The following is a 25,237-nucleotide window of genomic DNA, read 5'->3' on the forward strand; positions in this document are numbered from 1 at the left end:
GAGGAGGCCCCATTAGCTAAAGTGGTGCTTCAGGTTAAGAACAGTTTCAGGTTAAGAACAGGCCTCCGGAACGAATTAAGTACTTAACCCGAAGTACCACTGTACTGGGAAACCCATAGCTTTAACTATATGGACCTTTGTCGGCAAGGTGATGTCTCTGCTTTTTAAAATGCTGTCAAGGTTTGTCATCGCTTTCCTCCCAAGAAGCAGGCGTCTTTTAATTTCCTGACTGCTGCCACCATCTGCAGTGATCATGGATCAAACCTCTCCATTCTGAAGGAAATCAGCCCTGAGTGCTCACTGGAAGGACAGATCGTGAAGCTGAGGCTCTAATACTTTGGCCACCTCATGAGAAGAGAAGACTCCCTGGAAAAGACCCTGATGTGGGGAAAGATGGAGGGCACGAGGAGAAGGGGACGACGGAGGACGAGATGGTGGGACAGTGTTCTCGAAGCTACCAGCATGAGTTTGACCAAACTGCGGGAGGCAGTGGAAGACAGGAGTGCCTGGCGTGCTCTTGTCCAGGGGGTCACGAAGAGGCGGACACAACTAAACAACAGCAACTTCATTTTATCTTCTGACATTCAGCTTCACGGGATGTCCATGGGTTCTAGTGTTCTGAGAGAGGGAGAGAAACGTTTTTCTCTCCACTTTCTCCATGCTGTGCATAACGCTGCAAGCTTCTATCACGTCCCCTCTTCCTCGCCTTTTCTCTAAACTAAAAGTAAAGGGACCCCTGACCATTAGGTCCAGTTGTGACCGACTCTGGGGTTGCGGCGCTCATCTCGCTTTACTGGCCGAGGGAGCCGGCGTACAGCTTCCGGGTCATGTGACTAGCATAACTCAGCCGCTTCTGGCGAACCAGAGCAGCGCACGGAAACGCTGTTTACCTTCCCGCCAGAGTGGTACCTATTTATCTACTTGCACTTTGACGTGCTCTTTTTTAAAAAATTTTTTTATTAAGGATTTTCTTGTTTTACAGAAGTGTAGTGCCTCGTATTTGAACTGCTAGGTTGGCAGGAGCAGGGACCGGGCAATGGGAGCTCACCCCGTTGCGGGGATTTGAACCGCCGACCAGTGGCATAGCGTGGGTTGTCAGCACCCGGGGCAAGGCAAGTAATTTGTGCCCCCTAACCCGTGGATTTGCGCCCCCTAACCCTAACCCCCAGATGTTGCGCCCAGTGCAGCCGGCCCCCCTGCACCCCCCACGCTACGCCACTGCCACCGACCTTCTGATCGGCAAGTCCTAGGCTCAGTGGTTTAGACAGCCCCAAAAGCTGCAACCTTAACTCTGTTGATATGGATGCCCCAGCCAGCAGCATATATCCAGGGGCTCAAAGGGAAGTGAAGCATCTCTGAGTTTCCCCAACTCCAACTCGCTTATACAGTGGTACCTCGGGTTAAGAACTTAATTCATTCCGGAGGTCCATTCTTAACCTGAAACTGTTCTTAACCTGAAGCACCACTTTAGCTAATGGGGCCTCCAGCTGTCACCGCCGATTTCTGTTCTCATCCTGAAGCAAATTTCTTAACCTGAAGCACTATTTCTGTATTAGCGGAGTCTGTAACCTGAAGCGTATGTAACCTGAGGTACCACTCTATAACTTAAGAGCCCTGAAAAAGCGCGGGGGGGGGGGACGCATGGAGAAGACCCAATCCTAAGCACATCGACTCAGGAGCATGGAATTGTAGAGTTGGAAGGTCTCCCCCGGGGTCATCTAGCTCAACCCGCTGCAAAGCAGGAACACTGACCACCACAGCCGTCCCTAGGTGGGCTCGAACCAGCAACCTTCTGGTTAGCAGCCAGATGCACTGACCGTCCCTCCCCATCCCTTGTGCTGCCCCCCTGCTAAATCTCCCTGCTGCCAACCCCCGTTTGGAACAACGGCAGCTCTCTATAGAAAAATCACATTGAGGTCGGCGGACAAAAAATAAAGGGGAAAAGGCGAGCTCGTTTCCCCTTTAAGGGCGGGGAAGGTACCATTGTGCTCTGTCCGGGGGACGCCGCTGACGTCATCCGGCCGAGAGTGCCTGAGAGCGTGGAGCGTACCAAGAGCCTCCCCCCTCCGATGAGAGCCCGGAAGCGGCTGCGGCTGCCAGGAGCTCCACGTGGGCGCTGCAGCCATGGAGGTGCGGGGCGGCGGCGGCCGGAGCGGAGCCCCGGAGGGTGAGCTGGGGGTGGGGTGGGGCAGCAGGTTTTTCGGCCCCCGTTTCCCAGAAGGAGCCTAAGATGGGGAGGCTGAGAAGGGGGCGAGGCAGCTGCAGGGAAGCGGAGTGGAGCCTCCATGCTGGTCCTTTACCTTTCCCGCCCCGACCTGGCCACAGTGATCCATGCAACGGTCATCTCCAGGCTTGACTACTGTAACTCGCTCTACGCGGGGCTGCCCTTGAAGCTGACCCAGAAACTCCAGCAGGTGCAGAATGCTGCAGCAAGGCTCCTCACGGGGTCCCTGCCATGGGAGCATATTCACCCAGTGCTTTTCCAGCTGCACTGGCTCCCGATGGAGTACAGGGTCAGGTTTAAGGTGCTGCTTTTGACCTTTAAAGCCCTTCACGGCCTAGGACCCTTGTACCTATGGGACCGCCTCTCCTAGTGTGCCCCACAGAGGACCTTAAGGCCCATAAATAGCAACACCCTAGAGGTCCCGGGCCCTAAGGAAGTTAGATTGGCCTCAACCAGAGCCAGGGCCTTTTCAGTGATGGCTCCAGCCTGGTGGAACGCTCTGTCTCTTGAGACCAGGGCCCTGCAGGATCTGATCTCTTTCCTCAGGGCCTGTAAGACAAAGTTGTTCCACCTGGCCTTTGGCTCAGAATCAGTTTGATTCCCTCCCCCTCTTTCTTTTTTCCTTTCTCCTCCTGTGATGAGATTGCTCCCTAATTGTTTAAATGTTGTGTCTTAATCTTTCAAATTGTATTTTAGTCAATTAATTTAATTTAATTAATTAATTTAATAGTAGTAACACCTGAGATGCTTAATCTGACAGTTGTGTGTGCAAGGGCAGTGTACCTGCAGAGGGCGTGGAGCAGAGGGGGCCTGTGGTCCTGATGCCAAAGGGCCTGCAAGGTCTCCCTGATGTTTAGTCATTTAGTCATGTCCAACTCTTCGTGACCCCATGGACCAGAGCACGCCAGGCACTCCTGTCTTCCACTGCCTCCCGCAGTTTGGTCAAACTCATGCTGGTAACTTCGAGAACACTGTCCAGCCATCTCATCCTCTGTCGCCCCCTTCTCCTTGTGCCCTCCATCTTTCCCAACATCAAGGTCTTTTCCAGGGAGTCTTCTCTTCTCATGAGGTGGCCAAAGTATTGGAGCCTCAGCTTCAGGATCTGTCCTTCCAGTGAGCACTCAGGGCTGATTTCCTTAAGAATGGAGAGGCTGGATCTTCTTGCAGTCCATGGGACTCTCAAGAGTCTCCTCCAGCACCAGAATTCAAAAGCATCCATTCTTTGGCGATCAGCCTTCTTTATGGTCCAGCTCTCACTTCCATACATCACTACAGGGAAAACCATGGCTTGAACTATACGGACCTTTGTCGGCAAGGTGATGTCTGTGCTTTTTAAGATGCTGTCTAGGTTTGTCATTGCCTTTCTCCAAATAAGCAGGCGTCTTTTAATTTCATGGGTGCTGTCACCATCTGCAGTGATCATGGAGCCCAAAAAGTAAAATCTCTCACTGCCTCCATTTCTTCCCCTTCTATTTGCCAGGAGGTGATGGGACCAGTGGCCATGGTCTTGGTTTTTTTGATGCTGAGCTTCAGACCATATTTTGCGCTCTCCTCTTTCACCCTCATTAAAAGGTTCTTTAATTCCTCCTCACTTTCTGCCATCAAGGTTGTGTCATCTGCATATCTGAGGTTGTTGATATTTCTTCCCAGCCTTTCGCATGATGAGTTCTGCATATAAGTTAAATAAGCAGGGAGAAAATATACAGCCTTGTCGTACTCCTTTCCCAATTTTGAACCGATCAGTTGTTCCATATCCAGTTCTAACTGTAGCTTCTTGTCCCACATAGAGATTTCGCAGGAGACAGATGAGGTGATCAGGCACTCCCATTTCTTTAAAAACTTGCCATAATATAGTAAAGGTAAAGGGACCCCTGACCATTAGGTCCAGTCGTGACCGACTCTGGGGTTGCGGTGCTCATCTCGCTTTACTGGCCTAGGGAGCCGGTGTACAGCTTCCGGGTCATGTGGCCAGCATGACTAAGCCGCTTCTGGCGAACCAGAGCAGCGCATGGAAACACCGCCAGAGTGGTACCTATTTATCTACAGTGGTACCTCAGGTTAAGTACTTAATTCGTTCTGGAGGTCTGTTCTTAACCTGAAACTGTTCTTAACCTGAAGCACCACTTTAGCTAGTGGGGCCTCCTCCTGCTGCTGCGCCGCCGGAGCACGATTTCTGTTCTCATCCTGAAGCAAAGTTCTTAACCTGAAGCACTATTTCTGGGTTAGCGGAGTCTGTAACCTGAAGCGTATGTAACCCGAGGTACCACTGTACTTGCACAGTGCTTTTGAACTGCCAGGTTGGCAGGAGCAGGGACTGAGCAACAGGAGCTCACCCCGTTGCGGGGATTCGAACCGCCGACCTTCTGATTGGCAAGTCCTAGGCTCTGTGGTTTAACCCACAGCGCCACCCGCATCCCTTACTTGCCATAATACTGGGGGCTATTTACTGACCTCTCCAATCTCTCTTCCCCCCCCAGGACCGCTGCGTTTTGAGTGCCCGGAGGAGTTCGCTGCCAGCCCGTTTGCCCCTGGGCCGCCCCTCAGCCCTGAGTCACTCCGAAGCCCCTCGAAGCAGCTGGTGCTGATCAGAGCCCCCGCTAACTTCAGCCCTGAGAGGTAGCCATGTTTGTGTGCATGTGAGCATGAGCAAGCTATGGAAGCCTCAGGTCACCTTTCCGCAACCTGGTGCCCTGCGTGTTGGACTACAACTCCCATCAGCCTCAGCGTCACAGGGCCACACTGGTTTCAGCCGAGGGGAGTTGTAGTCCTGGGCACCAGGTTGGAGAAAGCTGCCTGAAGATGGGGGTATTTTTATTATTGTTAATTACCTTTATTGTTCACCTTTTTTTGCCACTCAAAAGCGACTTGCAATATTTTAAGCAATCACGTATGTACCTTAAAACCAACTTTTAAAAAAATCTAAAAGACAACGATGTAATTTATTTACAGTGGTACTTTGGTTCTCAAACTTAATCTGTTCGACTCCCAAAACCGTTTGAAAACCTTCCAAAAAACGTTCGCAAACTGGAACACTTACAGCGTTCGGGAGCTGATTTGTTCGGCAACTAAGCCGTTCGGGAACCAAGGTTTGACTGTATTTATTTTACACTAAAACGTCCCATCCATGCAAAAAGACTATAGAGACTTACAAGTCAAAAGCCTGGTTAAAAAGGAATGTTTTTGCCTGGTTCCAGAAGATATGGAGTGATGATGCCAGGGGAGCATCTTGTGAGGAGCCACCACTGAAAAGGCCCTGTTCTCATGTCACCACCCTGTGGACCTTTAATCAAGGGGGAACACGAAGAAAGGCCTTGAATGATGATTGGGCGGTCCAGGCTGGTTCACATGGGGAGAGGTGGACCTTGAGGCATTGGGGTCCTGAGCTGTGTACACCTTTGTTGGTCAAAACCAGCAGTACCCCCCAATCGCTCTTTTCTTTGGGGAGGAGCAGGGACAGTCTGCGAATGAGTGTGCAGGGTCAGGTCTGGTTGTTCCCAGGTTCTGCAAATACAGCGTTCGCTTGTGCAACCAACATCCTGTAAAATAATACCTTTTGAAAGCTTTGTTGCATCTGCTTCTGTGTGGAAATGCATCTGTGTCCTCTTCCATGGCTAACTCTCTCACATGTTCCTTGGTTCCTGCCCCCCCAGCCTCGAAGGCCACGCCGTGCCCCTCATGGGCTTCCAGATTCTGAAGGCGCCGCAGTCAGACGGGACCCAGAAGGTCTACCACGTCCAGGCGACTCCAGGGGACCGGGGTAGCAGTGCCCGCCTGCTCGTCCCATCAGGCCACTTGGACCTCCTCACCTGCGCACCCCCTTTCAGCAGCTCCCTGACTTTTTGCGAGAGGTACGGAGACCCCAGTGCCAACCAGCCCCTCTTCCCTGTGGCAGCCAGACCGGCCCCCCAGATCCCCGAAGGCCTCAAGCAGCGCTTCCTTCCTTTTGGGGGCTGTCTGAAGCGGCCCCCTCCCGTGCAGGAAGCTGCCGAGGAGCACCCGCGGAAGAAGAAGAAAAAGAAGCGGACCCTCGAGAGGGTGGCGGACCCCCAGGAGCACCCCCTGGTGAAGCAAGAGGAGTCCCAGGCGAGTGTAGGTCCGGAGGCAATTTCCGAAGGGCTGGTGGTGCAAGGGGAGATGGCCCCCGAGGAAGGGGCTGGGGAGGAGGGGCGCAGGAGCAAGAAGAAGAAGAAGGAGAAGAGGAAAGAAGAGCAGGAAGAGAGGGTGGTGGCACCTGGTGAGGCTGAGCCGAGGTCCCACACAGGGAGTAATGGCAGCCCCGAGGCAGGGGGGAAGGCTGCACACAAGCATAAGAAGAAACGGAAGCATGAAGAGGAGGCAGCTGTGGTGCCGACGGCCTTGGTGGGCCCTGCCTGCCTCGAGACCGAGCCGGGCAGGGAGCTGAGCAGCCTGGGGGGCAGCCCCCAGGCCTGCCTGGCACAAGTCAAAGAGGAGCCTGAGCTTAGCCCTCCCAAGAAGAAGAAAAAGAAGAAGAGGGAGAAAGCCGAAGAGGAACGGGGGACGGTGTCGCTGGAACCCAGCTCTGTGAAGCAGGAGCCGGGGGGTTGGGGGGAGCTGGAAGCCCCCTCTGGGCCACCCGGAGGAGAGGGGCAGTGGGAAGGGGAGTCCTCTGAGCCCAGAGCGGAGGAGCTCAGCCAGAAGCATCACAAGAAGAAGAAGAAGAAGCACAAGAGGGAGGAGGAAGCGTCATGGAAGGAGGAGGCGGCGAGCGAGCAGGAATGAAAAGCTGCCCTCCAGCTCAGGTCTGGGACATCTTGCAGGGTGGGGCGACAAAAACTCCTGCCTTTTCTGAGAACAATGTCCCCTCCACCTCTATGAACTCTACGCAGCTTGTCCGGTTGCTGCAGGAGACAGAGATTTGAAGGGGTCCCTGGTTTGCCCACAGCTGCTCAGATCCTTATTTTCTGCCTCTGGGTTAGATAAGGAGCTGTGAAGCGGGAACCAAACTTTCTTTTTCAGCAAAGCTTGCTCCCTCCACCCAAGAAGAATAAGGGAGAATCTGGGGGAGTGGGTTTTGCCACACAGTGGTTGTTTTATTGCAAAGTGGGTGGGGAAAAAGAGAAATATCGTTGGCTGCTGGAAAAATAAAAGGTTTTGTCCCCTTCCAGGAGGTTGTGCTCCTCTGCTGGGCTCCCTCAAGGCACTGCAGGCAGCTGAGTTTTTGAGCTGGGAGGTTTGAGGGGTGGGGGGACGGGGCGCCAGACAACAGACTTGCAGAGAACATGCTCCTGGTCTTCTCGCCACGGAGGCCCCGGCTCACTTGGCAGCTTTGAGGAATGGCTGGTGCAGGACGTCAAAGAGCCTTCTGGCCTGGAAGAAAAGGGGTGCCCAGTGAAAATTGGGGAGACAAATGTTCAGTGTGTGTAGGAGGGAGGGGGGGTTGTGGGGATTCCCATGGGTGCTGCTCTGGGGGGATCTGTGAGTGGAAAAGGAGGCTCTCTCTGTAACCCTCTTCCCCAAAGCAGTCCCAGCCCTAGGTAAAGGTACCCCTGCCCGTACGGGCCAGTCTTGCCAGACTCTAGGGTTGTGCGCTCATCTCACTCTATAGGCCGGGAGCGAGCGCTGTCTGGAGACACTTCCGGGTCACGTGGCCAGCGTGACAAAGCTGCATCTGGCAAGCCAGCGCAGCACACGGAACGCCGTTTACCTTCCCGCTGGTAAGCGGTCCCTATTTATCTACTTGCACCCGGGGGTGCTTTCGAACTGCTAGGTTGGCAGGCGCTGGGACCGAATGACGGGAGCGCACCCCGCCGCGGGGATTCGAACCGCCGACCATGCGATCGGCAAGTCCTAGGCGCTGAGGTTTTACCCACAGCGCCACCCACGTCCCTAGTCCCAGCCCTAGGAGACCCCAAAGCCATTGCAGATCAGAGTCCTACCCTTAGTCCCCAACAGGACAGATGCCTGAAACCCTGGACAGCTTGCTGCCAGTTAGATGATCTATTGTGGTATCAGGCAGCAGCTTCTGCTGCTATTTAAATCAGCTAGCTCTGTGTTGAGAATCGTTGAAGACTGGGATGTTTACTTTTCAGGATAAGGCCCACAGCTTAGCTGCTTGCGTCCTGAGATGCCTCTTATTACTTACTTTGATTTGCTGCTTCTGCAGTGCTCACTGTTCACCACCAGCAGCAGCCTCCCAGTCATTGCACACTTAGTTTCCCACAATGAAATCCCTGACTCCCTTCCGATCTTAAAGTCACTTTTGATAGGGCCCACGAGGCTACGCTGCTGCAGCTGTGTCACCCATGGGAAATGCAGCCCAGGTTGCAAATCCAGCCATTTTGCACTTTCTCCCCCTTCAGTCCTGAGAGCGAGGTAAAGGACCCCTGGATGGTTAAGTCCAGTCAAAGGTGACTATGGGGTTGCGGCGCTCATCTTGCTTCCAGGCCGAGGGAGCCAGCATGACTAAACCGCTTCTGGCGCAACGGAACACCGTGACGGAGACCAGAGCGCACGGAAATGCCATTTACCTTCCTGCTGCAGCGGTACCTATTTATCTACTTGCACTGGTGTGCTTTTGAACTGCTAGGTTGACAGGAGCTGGGACAGAGCAACGGGAGCTCACAACCGTTATGCAGATTCAAACCGCCAACCTTGCAATCGGCAAACCCAAGAGGCTCTGTGGTTTAGACCACAGCGCCACCCGCGTTTCCGTGCGCTCTAGTTTCCATCACTGTGTTTTGTTGCGCCAGAAGTGGTTTAGTCATGCCGGCCACATGACCTGTCTGTGGACAAACACCGGCTCCCTTGGCCTGAAAGCAAGATGAGCGCCACAACCCCATAGTCGCCTTTGACTGGACTTAACCGTCCGGGGGTCCTTTACCTTTTACCTTGCAAAGTACCTGACTACAGTACTACGATGTGGCAGGCCTTGACCTCCCACAAGCCGACGAAAAACTATTTGTGCATTGGACAGCTGTACCTTTTGGGGCCCGATCCCTGGGCACAGGGACAGATCCTCCTTGGAAGCTTGGATGATGCTTTGCAGCGACTACAAGGCAAGAGTTAAAAAGTTAAAAAGCAAGTCTAAGAAGGAAGAACAGGGCTTAAGAGTTCACAAAGTGTTCTGCAGCAGGGCTGGGGAACCCTTTTCAAGTCTAGGGGCCGTGTTCCCCGGACGGGACCAGAGGCCAAGGCAGGTGAAGCTGTGGATGCAAATACTACCTTTATACAGTAAGCTAGCTGCTACACAGACGCCCGCACCCCTCTCTGCCCGCCCAAAGAAGCATTATTGCTGCATTCCAGCTTGTCAGAAATGCTCAAGGAGGCTTTGAGGCAGGGCTGATGGGCGGTGGGGGCTAGGGAGACATCTGAAGGCCAGGCAGAAGAGGCTTAGAGGGCCACAATTAGTGCCCTGGCCTGAGGTTCCGCAGCCCTGTTCTGTAGGAGGGCCACAGGAAGTGTTTCCAAAAGGGAATGAGGATAGTGGTACCCTGAGTGTATTTTTAGCGCTGAAGCCGTCCCGTCCCTGCAGAATATCTCATTTCTGGGATGAAAGGGAAGGGCTTTTGGATCAAAGGGCATAAGCTGCCAGACTCTTGAAAACTTGCCCCTCCCATGCCAAGGAAAGACACTCACTCCGAAGGTGGTGAGCAGGCTCAGGGTGTCTGTCTTGTTCACCGATTTCACGCTGGTCAGGCAGTCTGTCACCTGCAATGAGAGAAGGAAGAAGAAGAGGAGTTTGGATTTGATATCCCGCTTTATCACTGCCCGAAGGAGTCTCAAAGCGGCTAACATTTTCCTTTCCCTTCCTCCCCCACAACAAACACTCTGTGAGGTGAGTGGGGCTGAGAGACTTCAGAGAAGTGTGAGTTGCCCAAGGTCACCCAGCAGCTGCATGTGGAGGAGCGGAGACGCGAACCTGGCTCACCAGATTACGAGACTACCGCTCTTAACCACCACACCACACTGGCCAAGCCTAGGATAGCTCAGTCAGTAGAGCAGGAGGCTCTTAATCTCAGGGTTGTGGGTTCAAGCCCCATGTCGGGAAAGAGATTCTTGTGTTGCAAGGGGTTGCGGTAGATGACCCTCGTGGTCCCTGCCAACTCTCTAATTCTGTGGAAAGCTCTGCAGCACCTGACCTGCAAAGGTGATGGTTGGGCATTTCTATTCATTTTGCAAACTTCAGAGAGGAATGAATGCAAGTAGCATTTCAGGAAAAGCACGCGAGGGAGATGCTTGGTTTTAGAGATGGCAAAGAACAGCAGGGCAAAGGGTGATCTGCCATACGTGTGGTGGTCAAGGACTTACGGCCACTGTCTCCTTAAAAACAGTGCTGCCACCATACCTTTTCCATCTGGGATAATTTGGATGACAGGCAGGGGAGGAAATAGACGCTGACAACCTGTTACCCAAGTGGCGGAGTTGGAAAGGGCTCTCTGTGTGTGAGAGTGGGAATAAAAAAGGGGCAATTAGCCACTAGGGAAGACGAGCCTGATCTAGGCCTGTGGCTCCCTAGCTAACACGGCTGAGGCTGGTGGGAAGGAGTTTCTTACTCTTGACAGGTAGTCCCGGTCCACTTTCTCCTTCAGCAAGTCGGCCGGCTTCTGCTCGTAGGCTTTGTAGGTTTCCAAGTAGCGTCCTGCTTCCTCTGGGCTGGAGAGGGGAAAGAGAAGCCGAAGGGCTCAGCAGACCCACGTCGGAACACAACACCCCCTGTTTCATGAGCAAAGCTTGCCAGCAAGTTTCATGGTTGCCTTTTTTTCCCCTGGGGGGAAAAATCTAATCTGTTGACAATGAGGACTGGAAACTTAGGTTCATCGAGTAGCTGACAAGCTGGGGATTCTGCACGTGGTGCAATGTGTGTCGCCACCTCGACAGGGGGGGGGCAGGTGTCATCTCATAAGATCTTGGGGGCTGGGAAATGCTTTCCAAAAGGGAGTGTCTCATTCCCTAGATCTTTGAAGCAATGCAACTGCGGTTGGAGGATGGATGGCAGCTAACAGATTAAGGTTGAATCCTGACAAGACAGAAGTACTGTTTTTTGGGGACAGGAGGCAGGCGGGTGTGGGGGACTCCCTGATCCTGAATGGGGCAACTGTGCCCCTGAAGGACCAGGTGCGCAGCCTGGGAGTCATTTTGGACTCACAGCTGTCCATGGAGGCGCAGGTCCATTCTGTGTCCAGGGTAGCTGTTTATCAGCTCCACCTGGTACACAGGATGAGACCCTACCTGCCCGTGGACTGCCTTGCCAGAGTGGTACACGCTCTGGTTATCTCCTGCGTGGACTACTGCAATGCACTCTACGTGGGGATACCTTTGAAGGTGACTCAGAAACTACAACTAATCCAGAATGCGGCAGCTAGACTGGTGACTGGGGGCGGCCGCAGAGACCACATAACACCTACACTGGCTCCCAGTATGTTTCCGAGCACAATTCAAAGTGTTGGTGCTGACCTTGAAAGCCCTAAACGGCCTCGGTCCAGTATACCTGAAGGAGAGTCTTCACCTCCATCGTTCTGGGAGTTCCCTCACTGCGAGATGTGAGGTTACAGGGAACCAGGCAGAGGGCCTTCTCGGTGGTGCTGCCTGCCCTGTGGAACGCCCTCCCACCAGATGTCAAAGAGAACAACAACTACCAGACTTTTAGAAGACATCTGAAGGCAGCCCTGTTTAGGGAAGCTTTTAATTTTTGATGTATTACGGTATTTTAATATTTTGTTGGAAGGCGCCCAGAGTGGCTGGGGAAGCCCATCCAGATGGGCGGGGTATAAACAATAAATTATTATTATTATTTATTATATATTACCCCTAGGGGTGGGCTGGGGCAGCCTGCCTCCTGATGCACAGGAATCCACCCTCTGCCATGGAGTCCAGCAGCAGAAAAGGCTTTGTAAATGGGAAGAGGCAGGCTGAGGGCTGGATTGGGAGGGAACTCGCTGAGCACACAGACCAGTCCGCGAAAGAATGCAGCCATCCGCCATTTTCTGGGGCAGAGCCAATTCCAGGTCCTGCTGCTAGAAATCTGGCTTTTTAACCTGGATTTGCACGCAGGATCTTCTGCACACCAAGTGCTGCTGAATCCCCACTCCTTACAAACTACCTTGGGCCAGAGTTAGACCACATTCAGGCCAGTGATTCAGAAGCTGGAAACTTCCTCTATGCTGTTGTTTCGAGTTTCTGCAGATGCCTCCCCGCCCCCTTACTCTTTGGTCCTCACCTCCAGGCCAGGATGAGGGTACAGTCAGCGAGGATGCAGATCTTGGCCAGCTCCTTCAGTGCCTGGTGTGGGTCTTTCTAGAGGGAACAAGGAAGGAGTTGGGAAAATGAGCCACACAGGTCTGGAGGGGGTAGAGAATGAAGGGTGGAAGGAGTGGGACGTGAGTGGCGCTGTGGCTTAAACCATAGAGCCTAGGACTTCCCGATCAGAAGGTTGGCGGTTCGAATCCCCACAACGGGGTGAGCTCCCATTGCTCCTGCCAACCTAGCAGTTCGAAAGCACGTCAAAGTACAAGTAGATAAATAGGTACCACTCCAGCAGGAAGGTAAAGGGCGTTTCCGTGCGCTGCTCTGGTTTGCCAGAAGCGGCTTAGTCATGACCCGGAAGCTGTACGCCGGCTCCCTCAGCCAATAAAGCGAGATGAGAGCCACAACCCCAGAGTCGGCCACGACTGGACCTAATGGTCAGGGGTCCCTTTACCTTTACCTGTGGAAGGAAGGGAATCTGGCTGCTGCGTCAAAGAAAAGACCCGCCCAGCCCAGGATCCCCTCTCTCAAGCAGAACGTGAAGGGAACAGTTCACAGTTGGCGTCTGGGGATTCCTCCGACGTCACGGAGAGGGAAAGAACACAAGAAGTGCCTGGTGGATCAGGCCAAAGGGGGCTCATCTAGTCCAGCATCCTCTTCTCCCAGTGGCCAAATACCCCAACGAACCTAGGAATCTAGATAAGACTGCCTCTGGGCTTGGAGGATCCATAAGGACATAAGAACCTGGCTCAGGCCAATGGCTAAAAATAATAATAATAAATTTTTATTTATACCCCGCCCTTCCTGGTTCAAAAACCGGGCTCAGGGCGGCTAACAACAAATTTAAAACAATTATAAAAGTAGCATGAAATACAGTATAAAAACATGAATAATAATAAAATTCAAAAATCACTTAGATAATCACCCGGGCTAGCTGGCTGAATTAGTCCTACTTGGGCCAGCGAGGAGGCCAGGGGAGAATTAGCTGTGGGGTCTCAGAGCAGGTGATCTTCATAAAAGGGGAGGGGGAGGGAAGAGAAGGGAAATAAAAGATCAGGCTGAATTCAAATTAAAGGCTAGGCGGAATAGCTCTGTCTTACAGGCCCGATGGAAGGAGGTTAAATCCTGAAGGGCCCTAATCTCGTGGGACAGAGCATTCCACCAGGTCGGAGCCATCACTGAGAAGGCCCTGGCCCTGGTGGAGGATAGTCTGACTTCCTTAGGGCCCAGGACCTCTAAACTACGTTTATTCATGGACCTTAAGGTCCTCTGCGGGGCAGACCAGCAGAGGCGGTCCTATAGATACAAGGGCCCTAAACCACAAAGGGCTTAGTTCAGTATCCTGTTCTCACAGTGGCCAAACATATACTCCAAAGGGAAACTGACAAGCAGGATCCCCTCTCCCTTCATTTAGGTTTCTAGCAACTGGTAGTCTGAAGCATTGCTGCCTCCAGCTGTGGAGCCAGAGCTGAGCCATGATTGATAACCTTCTCTTCCATGAATTTGTCCAACCCTCTTAGAACTATCCAGGTTGGTGGCCTTCACTTCCTCCTGCAGGCGTGAGTTCCACAGTTTAACTCTGCTGCATGAAGAAGGACTTCCTTTGGTCTGTCCCGAATCTTCCAACACTCAGCTTCGCTGCATGAATACAGGTTCTAGCATTAGGAGAGGAAAACATCTCTCTTACCTGCTTTCTCCTTGCCATGCGTAATTTGATAAGCTACCCTGACACACCTTGCTTGTCTTTTCTCTAAACTGAAAGAGAAGATGAAAAGAAGTGGCTTCTGTGGTCCAGGGACTGAGAATAGGGGATGGCGGATTTTGTGGAGCTGGCAGCCCGAGCCGGAGGGAAGGAGAGGACTGGAGTCAGAGGAGGTGAAGTGGTTCAAGGTCTCTCACCACATCGACCTGAAGCAGCAGCACCTGCAGCATGTATGTCTTTCCGAGGTGGCGCAAGCGTTCATGGATGTAGCCGGGGTTCAGGTTGTGGTACCGGAGACTGTGGGTGGCAGAGAGATAGAGAGAAAAGAAACCATTCAGAGCAAGTTTTATTTTGTCAAAAGGGGTGCACCAGCTGTGTGGGAGAGGCTGCCAGGCCCTTTAAATGGTCTTTGCCAAATCTCAGGGCACAGGTGAAATGTTACATTGCTGGAGAGACCCCTTTCCCAGCAAAGATGCTATATGGTTCAATGCTTGATTTGCAGGCTGCCTGAGCCGCTTGGGGTGTGCTCAGATGCTTGTGTCTGCCAATTCTCACCTCAGGAAAAGGGCACAGGTGCTTTGGCCCAGCACGTAATCCGGGACAATCTCGCCAAACTCCCAGGGCACATTGCGGATGAACTTCAGGATAGGGTTCCCCCTCTGAGGAAAGAAGGGGGTAAAGTGAGGAGTCAATGGGCGTCAGGGTTTCAGACGCAGCCCGAGGTCGTAGAAGCAACTAGGTGAGTGAGAGAGGAAAGTGGGAAGGCAGACACAGGAGGAAGGGGCCAGAAAGGAGAGGCAAATGATCTTGCCGCCTCCTGCCAAATTCTGCCAAGGCCCTTTTACATGGACACCTGGAGCGGTTTTCTTGACAGCTGTGAGCACGTGACACTTTCAGATTTAAACTGGGGCTCAGCCCTGGAAGCAGTTGTGAATGCCTGGCCTGCTCATACAGAGAAGGTAGTCTCTGAACATGTGCAAAGTGCTTTCTCCTTGCCCCCTCGAAGGCTGCCAAGATGGAGGAAGAATGGTTTACAAGCAAGGTGGGGCCTGGGGCTTTTCCCTCTGTGAAACTAAGCAGGGATGTCCAATGGAGAGAGTTTCTGGATTTGAGTTCAGGAGGTCTGGCCTGGAATTCCTGCAAAGCCATGGAAGTTTATACAGTAAGCGCGGTCGGTTCCACACATTAGCTGTGATTCCGGCATTGCACGGGGTTGGAGTAGATGGCCCTTGGCGTCCCTTACAATTCTATGGTTCATTTGGGATTTCGGAACTGCCCTGGGATCTGTTCGAAATCAACCACAGCTTGACCTACCAATCTAGAGCAGCCTCTGGGTGCCACGTAAAGCCAGCAGAATGGTCCAAAAGGGAAGGGGCTGAGAGAGGAGGAGGAGGAGTCCTTTGCCTGCTTGCCCACTCCCCTCTCTCACCTGACGGGGGCTGACGATGATGCTGTTGTGTTTGGTTCCTGGCTTTGGCGCTGGGTTCAAGGGGGGTGCTCTGTCTTCCGTTGCGCTTTGCACAACAGGGAGGCTCTTGTTTTCGCAATGTGGAGGGGGCACTCTTGGGAGAGCAGAGGCGGCGGTTGTGGCAACAGGTGCTCCTTGCTTCACCTGAGGAGCTGAGGAGGCCGCCACTTGTCCAACGACATAGTCTGCATACGATGCGCCCCCTGGCGCAACTGGGGCCTCGGAGGCTGGCGAGGCTTTGGCTGCAGAAGAGGGTTTGAAAAGAAGTTTCACCTGGAAATAGAGAGGGGGGGGGAGAGAATGTTGGGTGACTGAGGAATTAATTTTGGCTCTGTTGGAGAGGAGAGACGGTGGCTTCTGTGAGGGAGGGAGCTCTGTGCGTGTGTTGGGTTTCAGTGTGAGCATACGGGTGAAGATTATTTACTGATTATTTAATAATAATAATAATAATAATAATAATAATAATAATAATAATAATTTATTATTTATACCCCGCCCACCTGGCTGAGTTTCCCCAGCCACTCTGAGCGGCTTCCAATTATGTGTTAAAAACAATACAGCATTAAATATTAAAAACTTCCCTAAACAAACAAAGCTCAAAGTGGTTTACAATGGGAATAATACCACAAAACTATAAGTAAAAACAGCTCTTTATATCATTATAAAATCAGCAATAAACCAAAAACAGATTAAAACATGCACCAAACATTCTGCATGCTTATTTTGCATCTCTGGCTAGGCTTTTCTGGACAAAAATGCTTTTAGCAGGTGCCGGAAAGAGTTCAGTGAAGGCACCTGCCTGATATCCATAGGCAGGGAGTTCCTAGGTGTAGACACCACCACACTAAAATATTTCGTTCTTACAAATGTGGAATGGGTATTGTGTTGCACCTGTAACAGGGCCAGTTCCAACGATTGAAGCTGTTGAGTGGGCACTTGTAGGTGTTACGAAAAAGGAGCAATGCAGAAGCGAGCTCCAGGTGGCTGGAATGGAAAACAGGATGTTGACGTTATGGGACTGTACTGTGGGAACCAGGGACGGTCTATTCAGTGCACTGAGCTCCAGATGTTAGCTCAGAGTAGCACATGACCCTGTACTGGAAGTACATGGGTGGAGTTATTCTCTCTCTGCAGTTGGGATGAGAGGGTACAGACATGATTTCTCTGTACTGCTGGAAAGACAGGAATAAAAGCATGTAAATATATTTCTGTCTGTCTCTATCCCCTCCCTGGGAATGGGAGGGGGAGGAATGGTGTGTTCTTCTTCACGTTGGGAAGAATCGCCGATAAAGACCTCGCCTTGATCTTGCCAGGAGTCGCAGGCAGGGAGGTCAACAAGGATTCAAGCCGGGCACCTGGAGGGTGGCCAATTTCCTCTGGACTTCGCTGGCTCTGCTGGCTTGAATCAACAGTAGGCTAAGGGGATCTCGCAGGTGAACTGGTCTATGCTGCAGCATTCTGCACTAACTGCAACTTCTGGGATGAGTGTGAGGGAATCCTCACCCAGAGCACCTTGCAGCAATCCAGTCTGCAATCCAGTGCATGAACTACAGAGGTCAGACCTTCCCGGTTATGAAACCAACTGATGTCCATGTTAAAGTTTGTGGGTCGTAAATCCTTTGACCCATGGAGTCTGCTGCAACGGCACTGCAATAAATTTTATTTATTGCCACTCCGACAAACTTCAGTGGCGCCCACATGCTTCAACTCGCGCGCTGCCACTCTTCTCAGTTCGGACATTAGCAGAGTTCACACGCAGCGTAAAATGGCTTTGTCTGTGTCTGCGTGGTGTCTTCAATAACTCAGCTTGACACCAGTGCTTCTAATCTATCCCTATTTATTTAGAAGCATTCAAAAAAAAGAAAAGAAAAAACCTACAGAATCTAGCTGCATGTTTGCAGCTTTCTGTCTCTAACAAAAACGACAGGACCTTGCTAACGTTCCCAGACAGACAGACTGCTCTCCAAAGAGAGCTCAGCCCCCAAAGAGAATAGATCAAAGGAAAATGCCGGTCACGTGGGCAATCCACCCAGTGAATCAAGAATGCTCCTGGAGTGTTAACTCTTAACTGTCCAGAACCACAACAGTCCAGTAAGATTTCAGGGGTGGGGGGAATAGTCCTCAAAGAGAGATCTTCACAACCTCACCCAAAACCTCCCGTCATACCGGAGCGACGTCTTCATCGTCCATCTTCACAGTGAACTTCTTCCTCCCTTCCATTGCCTTCTCAGATGCTGGGGGCTCCATGTCTCCAGTTCCTGGCAAGAGTCAAGAAGGTACATCTGAAAGCCTTGCTCAGTTTCTCCACCTGCTGCTGTGGGATGCCAGCTTGCAGCCCTATGGCAGCACATGTGTTTTACAAGAGCAGCAGGCTAAAAGCTGGCATGGCACAGCGCTGAAAGATTCTCCTCTTATTTCATTATGTTCACCAGCTGCCAGAATCCAGAAGGAATACCTTACCCACCAGCCACACTGTTCAGTTTCTGTTAATTGGTTCTCATGGGAAACTTACAGATACTGGCTTCACACAATTAACTCAAGGCAGTGTCAATTTGGCAGAAAGCCAAGGTCTGCTTGACCTAGAAACTACTTACTCTGATTGGTTAACGACCAGCACTCAACTCTGTTATCTAGGGATTGCTAGCACAGTGTGGTGTGTGTGAGGTGTGTTAGGAGTAGGAGTGCTGTGTATGGTTTACAGAGAGAGAAAGAAAGGATTTATTTTGCTTTGTTTTGTATGCAGAAACTCTGCTGGTTTTATTTTTCCTTTTAATAAATCCTGTAAATAGTTATTCTGAGTCTAGGTGACTAGTCATTTCCACCTCAACTAGCTTCTTCGCTGTGCAGGAAAACTCTACTACGTTTGGGCTAAAGCCATTAGAGCTATGCCTGACACTTCAAAGTTCCATGAGGTTATGGGCATTGTGCTGCCAGCCTGAGTTGCGGTGGTGTCAGCATCAACGGTGTTGGTTCCAGTAGTTCCAGAAGTTGTTGTTCCTGTTGGTGCAGCAGATGGACACTGGCTGGTTCCTGCCTGTGGTGAGCTGGTGACGCAGTGGACACAAGGACAACAGCTGCAGCGTGTGAGTGCTGGGTGCTGTGGTTCCTGTTTTCTCTCTCGGTGGTCGTGAGTAGCTGGTTCCGGGTTCCAGGGACATCGCTCTCAAGATGGCCTCACAACCAGTTCAGATGGCTTTTGAGCGTCTGAATGACTCCAATTACTTGCTGTGGTCGGAACGCATGCAGGCAGTGCTGCAGAGGGATCGTCTCTGGCAAGTGGTGAGTAAGTTTCCTGCGAAGCCTGATGATGAGGACCTCGATAAAGACCAAAGAGCAAGGGCCACAATTGTCTTGGGGCTGGAAGATTCCCATTTGCCGTATGTGAGGGGAATCAAGTCAGCTAGAGGTGTGTGGCAAGCACTTAAAGAACTCCATGTGCGTGAGACAGCGGTTTCCAAGCTGTTCATTCGCAAGGCATTGTACAAGGCAATGTTACAGCCTGGGGTTACAATGCAGGAACACCTACACAGTTTACAGTTAAAGTTTGCTGCGCTACAGGAAAGAGACTGTGCATTAGACCAGCAGGAGAAGGTGGCTATTATTTTGAGTTCTCTCCCGGAAAGCTGGGATAATTTAGTTTTGTCTCTAGAAGGCATACAGGAGCGTGATTTATCAATCAGTTACGTTACTGGGCGTTTGATTGAAGAATGGCAGAAGAGGCAAGAAAGGTCGTTGGCTGCAGAGGCTTCTACATGTGGGCGGTTTGGAAGGAGTTCTCATGCCGTGCCAGAGGTGAAGCAAGAGCAGCGTGCCGGTGAGGAGTCAGCGTTTGCTGTTAGGCGTTGTTTCCGATGTGGGTCTTCAGCGCATCTAAAACGACAATGTCCAGAGTTGGTCAAGTCTCAGTGGCCGGTGCAGGAGCAGAGACGAGATCAGCAGCAGCAGCAGCATAAAAAGAAATTCTTCAAACGAAAACAGTCGGCTCAGCTGGTGACCGCCGAGGTCAAGATTGCTGATGAGAAACAAGCTGTCTGGGTGGTCGATTCGGGAGCGTCTCGGCACATCGTAAATTCAGATGAATTGTTTGTTTCCAAGAACTCAGCACAGCGCAGCCAGGTGGCTCTAGCAGACGGAAGTACTTCCGAAGTGATTTCGGGGGGTACAGTTTTTGTTCCTTGTCTTCGTGAATGCCTGCAAAATGTACTTTGTGTGCCTTCATTAAGGAGCAATCTGATGTCTGTAGATTGTTTGCTAAAAGCTGGGTTTAAAGTGTATTTTGAAGGAGACAGTTGCATTATTAAGAAGGCTGGTGAGATTTTAGGCACTGCTAAGTCAGAGGGAGGCTTGTTTTGGCTTAAAGCAGGATCTCAAGTTGCAGCAGTAGTCAGTAAATCTCAGCCTGCAGTGAATAACAAAGCTATACATGACAACTGTGTGCACTTATTGCATAGGAAAATGGGGCATGCTTGCTGGAAAAGTGTACTAAAAATGTCTGAATTGGCTGATGGGGGTGATTTAAAGAGTTGTAACAAGTACCTTGATTGCAATGTTTGTAAAAAGGTTAAAACCCACAGAGTCTCTTACCCCAGAAGTGACAGAGTTAGTGAGTCACCGCTACAGCTGGTTCACATGGACGTAATTGGTCCATTTGCTGTAAGCAGGGGTGGATCGCGTTTTTCATTAACAATTGTGGATGACGCCACGCGTTATTCTTGGGTTTTTCACATGAAGAATAAGGGTGACGTGTTCACTAAGTTTAAAGGCTGGGTGACATCTGTGGAAAGATTTCTGTCCATTAAACTCAAAAGGATTCAGACGGACAGAGGTGGCGAATTTATGTCAAATGCTTTTAGAGATTGGTTACGAAAGCGTGGCATTGGGCATAGAAAAACGAACGCTTTTTCCCCAGAGGAGAATGGCGTTGCAGAGCGAAAAAACAGATCTTTACAAGACATGATGTTTGCCATGCTTGATGATGCTGATTTGCCCATGTCTTATTGGGGGGAGAGCATGCTCACCGCGTGTTATCTCCAAAATAGGCTCTTTCATCAAACAATAGGTACAACTCCGTACTTTAAATTGTTTCAGAAAAAACCCAAAATTGACCATTTGCATGTGTTTGGATCAAAAGCCTGGGTGTTAATTCCAAAACAAATGAGGAAGAAGGGAGATCCTAAGACCAAACAGTTAGTGTTTGTGGGTTACCAGGAGCTGGGAAAAGGTTTCCGCTTTGCTGAAGGGACAAATGGCATTGTGATCTCCAGGAATGCCAGTTTTTGTGAACATAGTGGCTGGGAGAGACTACATGCCAATACTGAGGTTTGGTTTGAACCTTCCCAGGAGCTTCATGACTCTGAAGGTAAACATAGAGAATCAGAGTCTGAGGGGGAGGAAAGTTCAGATAAGAGCTCTCAAGAAAGTGGAATTAGCCAGAGACCAGTTGCTAAGCAACAAAAGAGAGGTCATAGTTCTGAGGAGGAAAGTGGGTCAGAAGAAAAATTTTCTCCCAGAAGATCTAAAAGACAAAACAAAGGAGTGCCTCCAGTGCGTTTTTCTCCAGATACTGCAAATGTGTTTAGTGTAATTGCAGAGCCCAAGAGTTTTCAGGAGGTGTTAAAGTTACCAAAAGAGGAGGCAGAGCTCTGGAAGCAGGCAATGGAGGAAGAGATGTCCTCTCTGAATGAGCACAAGGTTTTTACACCAGTAGCAGCGCCTGAGGGGGCAAAGATTGTAGGCTGCAGGTGGGTGTACAAACTTAAACCTCTGGTGACAGGAGAGTACAAATACAAAGCTCGTTTAGTGGCTCAAGGATACTCTCAGAGGCCTGGAAAAGATTATGACGAGACTTTTTCCCCTACTGCTAAGGCTGATTTTAACGCTTGGAGCAAAGAGAAAACTCCTGTTAAACCATTTTGATATCCAGACTGCATATTTACATGCATCAATATCAGAAGACCTGTATCTAGCCGAACCGCCTGGTTATGAGACAGGTTCCAATAGAGTGTTGAAATTAAACAAAGCTCTATATGGTCTTAAACAGGCTGCAAGATCTTGGAACAAATGTTTCCATGAGGCCTTAGTGTCATTTGGTTTCAAGCAGAGTACAGCTGACAATTGTGTTTATGTACGTGGTACAGGCAGTGATCAAGAGTTTTGTCTGATTTATGTAGATGATGTATTGTATGCTTGCAAAACAGATAAACAAACTAAAAGGTTTGCCAAGCAATTGTCCAGTAAGTTCAAAGTGAAAGACTTAGGCCCGGTTAGGACATATCTAGGGTTGGAAGTGTGCTGGGCCCAAGATGGCAGCTGCCTAATTAGTCAGCAGAACAAAGTTAAACAACTACTGACTACATACAGGATGCAGGATTGCAAAGGGGCAGTGGTGCCTATGGATCCAGGTTTCATAAAAACACTTCATACAGATGAGAGTCCTGAATTTGAACATCCTGATGTATATCATTCTGTAATTGGAAGTTTATTGTATCTAGCACAGTGGTCCAGACCTGATATTAGCTATGCAGTAGGCATATTAAGTAGATTGGTCTCAAAACCCACACTAAATGCCTGGAAAGGGGTAAAACAAGTTCTGAGATACCTCAAACAGACAATTGGCTATATGTTACAATTAAATTCTTCAGAGGATGAAATGTTGAGTTGCTACTGTGATAGTGACTGGGGAAATTTGCCAGATAGAAAATCTGTCACAGGACTGGTCATAATGGTCGGTGGAGCTTTAATCAGCTGGCGGTCACGCAAGCAAGACGTTGTAAGTGTGTCATCAACGGAATCAGAGTACGCCGCGTTGAGTGAATTGTGCAACGAGGTGATTTATTTCAAGCATTTGTTAACAGATTTAAATGTAAATTGTGGAGAACCAGTACAAGTTTACATTGATAATCAAGCTTGTATAACCTTAAGTAAAACAGAGGGTTTCAAATCGTGTTCCAAACATATCTCTGTAAAATACCAAAATGTACGTTGCTGTGTACAAGACAATGTAATCACCTGTACTTATGTATCAAGTGAAGAAAATGTAGCAGATGTGTTAACTAAACCATTGGCAAAGGTAAAGAACAAGCGAATGTGCAAGGGTTTAGGTTTGCTGGAAAAATAATCTCCTACATAGGTGTATTTGATGTTAATTGTCCAGCAGAATCTGTGAGGGGGTGTTCAGTTTCTGTTAATTGGTTCTCATGGGAAACTTACAGATACTGGCTTCACACAATTAACTCAAGGCAGTGTCAATTTGGCAGAAAGCCAAGGTCTGCTTGACCTAGAAACTACTTACTCTGATTGGTTAACGACCAGCACTCAACTCTGTTATCTAGGGATTGCTAGCACAGTGTGGTGTGTGTGAGGTGTGTTAGGAGTAGGAGTGCTGTGTATGGTTTACAGAGAGAGAAAGAAAGGATTTATTTTGCTTTGTTTTGTATGCAGAAACTCTGCTGGTTTTATTTTTCCTTTTAATAAATCCTGTAAATAGTTATTCTGAGTCTAGGTGACTAGTCATTTCCACCTCAACTAGCTTCTTCGCTGTGCAGGAAAACTCTACTACGTTTGGGCTAAAGCCATTAGAGCTATGCCTGACACTTCAAAGTTCCATGACACACACCCATATCCCAAGCACAGAATCACAGAGTTGGAAGGGAGTAACAGGGCCATCTAGCCCAACCCCTGCAAGGAAGGAATCACTGGGGGGTCATTTTATGTGAGAAGCAGACCTAGGCATGGGGGGCAGGCTAGGAATTATGTTTCCCTCCCCTTATGGTTTTGATCCATGGGCTACTTTTAAAATGAGACTGCATTTTAAATTGCATTGTAACCTGTATTTTAAATTGTCCCCCCCCCATTATGTTTTTACTGTAATTTTACTGGTGTTAGCCATCCTGAACCTCTGGCCAGGGAGGGCGGGGTATAAATAAAATTTATTATTTATTATAATAATAATAAATCAATAGTTTATATATGCATCGCAGAAGGTCAACGAAAACAAGTTTATGTTTACGACAACTAAATGCTTTCTGCATTCCAGGTAAATGTGTTTTTGTCTTGAGTGGGTGAAAACTGCTGAAATGCTTTTGGCTCCACCCAACGTGTTTGAGTGGGCACTGTTCGTTTATTCAGGACCTTCTCAGCTTTCTCACCCATTAAATGGGAGCAACGGGTCCCTAAGGGCATGGTATGAGGGCACCTGCCCTTTTGCTCCAGCTAAACAGGTCTGGGTGTGATTTGGAGTGGTTGGAGGAGACACTGTCTGGGAAAACTCTTTAGTTCCGAGCTGCAAGAAAGGCAGGCTAGAGATGGACTAATCTTAAAAAGCAGAGACATCACCTTGCCAACAAAGGTCCGTATAGTTAAAGCCATGGTTTTCCCAGTAGTGATATATGGAAGTGAGAGCTGGACCATCAAGAAGGCTGATCGCCGAAGAATTGATGCTTTTGAATTATGGTGTTGGAGGAGACTCTTGAGAGTCCCATGGACTGCAAGAAGATCAAACCTCTCCATTCTGAAGGAAATCAGCCCTGAGTGCTCACTGGAAGGACAGATCCTGAAGCTGAGGCTCCAAGACTTTGGCCACCTCATAAGAAGAGAAGACTCCCTGGGAAAAACCCTGATGTTGGGAAAGATGGAGGGCACAAGGAGAAGGGGACGACAGAGGACGAGATGGTGGGACAGTGTTCTCGAAGCTACCAGCATGAGTCTGACCAAACTGCGGGAGGCAGTGGAAGACAGGAGGGCCTGGCGTGCTCTGGTCCAGGGGGTCACAAAGAGGCGGACACCACTAAACGACTAAACAACAACAACAAAGGGATAACAGTGATCATTAGAGTGTAGGAACAGCCTGGCTGCTGGATCAGGCCAATGAATCGAACCATTTTAGTCCAGCCTCCTGCTCTCAAAGTGGCCGACCCGATGCCCATTATGGGAAACCCTCGACAGGAAAGGGATAAAAACAAAAGCATTAAAATCAGAATATTTGGGAGGGGGTCCTGCTCCCTTCTCCCCCAGCCTCCCTCTTCAACTGTGAGCTCTTTGCAGGCAGGGACCTTCCACCCTGCTCTTTTGTCCATTACAATTTATGTGTTGCTTATTATTGGGATATGGGGAGGGGTCACGACGTCCAAATTTGGGTTTTGTCAGAATCACCATGGTAACGGGGAAACGCCCGCCCCTTCCCCTTCGCGCCGTCCATCATAAATTCTGCCTCTTGATTGGACGGCCAGGGCTCACCTGCTCATGCGCATGCGCATCAGTTCTCGCGGCTGGCTCGTTCTCTCTGACTCCCGGACGATAGACACCGACGCAGAGCGCCCACCGAGTCTTCTTTAGCGGCCAGTGCATTTAATCCGAATAGCGGAAAGAGGCGCGGGGCGGGCAACGCGTTAGGCGACGCCGGGGCCGCTCCTTCCGGCGGCCGGCGGTTCCCGAGAGGAACCCGGATGTTTCTTCTTCCGGGCGCTCTAGCCTCCTCCTTCTCTCCCAACTCTATGGTTAAGGAGAAGCCAGGCAAGGCTTTTCCTGTCTCTGGGGCGAATCCGCCTCCAGAATATACGTATAAAAAAACCCTCTCAAACATTTATTTCCCTCACAGTCAACCGACTCAGGAAAAAGCAAATTTGTATCCACTTCCGGTTTC

The 25,237-nt window shown here is 50.2% G+C and overlaps 2 protein-coding genes across 4 annotated transcripts; one reads left to right on the forward strand and one right to left on the reverse strand.

Annotated features, from left to right (window-relative positions):
* Positions 1 to 2,064: 2,064 nt before the first annotated feature.
* POLR1G (RNA polymerase I subunit G) lies at positions 2,065 to 6,964 on the forward strand. The gene is made up of 3 exons (XM_053399141.1): positions 2,065 to 2,167; positions 4,702 to 4,840; positions 5,875 to 6,964. Exons 1-3 carry the CDS (start codon positions 2,125 to 2,127, stop codon positions 6,962 to 6,964), a joined length of 1,272 nt encoding a protein of 423 aa, XP_053255116.1. The 5' UTR covers positions 2,065 to 2,124.
* Positions 6,965 to 7,250: 286 nt separating this feature from the next.
* Positions 7,251 to 25,225, reverse strand: ERCC1 (ERCC excision repair 1, endonuclease non-catalytic subunit). Of its 3 annotated transcripts, none has more exons than XM_053401786.1 (10): positions 24,832 to 24,931; positions 17,764 to 17,855; positions 15,559 to 15,870; positions 14,685 to 14,788; positions 14,327 to 14,426; positions 12,402 to 12,478; positions 10,738 to 10,837; positions 9,821 to 9,892; positions 9,165 to 9,233; positions 7,251 to 7,552 (listed from the first exon to the last, which is right to left on the reverse strand). In XM_053401786.1, the coding sequence occupies exons 2-10, from the start codon at positions 17,842 to 17,844 to the stop codon at positions 7,499 to 7,501; spliced, it is 969 nt and encodes a 322-aa protein (XP_053257761.1). In that variant the 5' UTR covers positions 17,845 to 17,855; positions 24,832 to 24,931; the 3' UTR covers positions 7,251 to 7,498. The 3 variants fall into 3 exon arrangements, with proteins under 3 accessions (XP_053257761.1, XP_053257762.1, XP_053257760.1); XM_053401787.1 differs by having other exon boundaries at positions 17,745 to 17,855; XM_053401785.1 differs by lacking the exon at positions 17,764 to 17,855 and having other exon boundaries at positions 24,832 to 25,225.
* Between the last annotated feature and the right edge of the window lie 12 nt (positions 25,226 to 25,237).

This window comes from Podarcis raffonei, chromosome 8, assembly GCF_027172205.1.
Source record: "Podarcis raffonei isolate rPodRaf1 chromosome 8, rPodRaf1.pri, whole genome shotgun sequence".
NCBI lineage: Eukaryota > Metazoa > Chordata > Lepidosauria > Squamata > Lacertidae > Podarcis > Podarcis raffonei.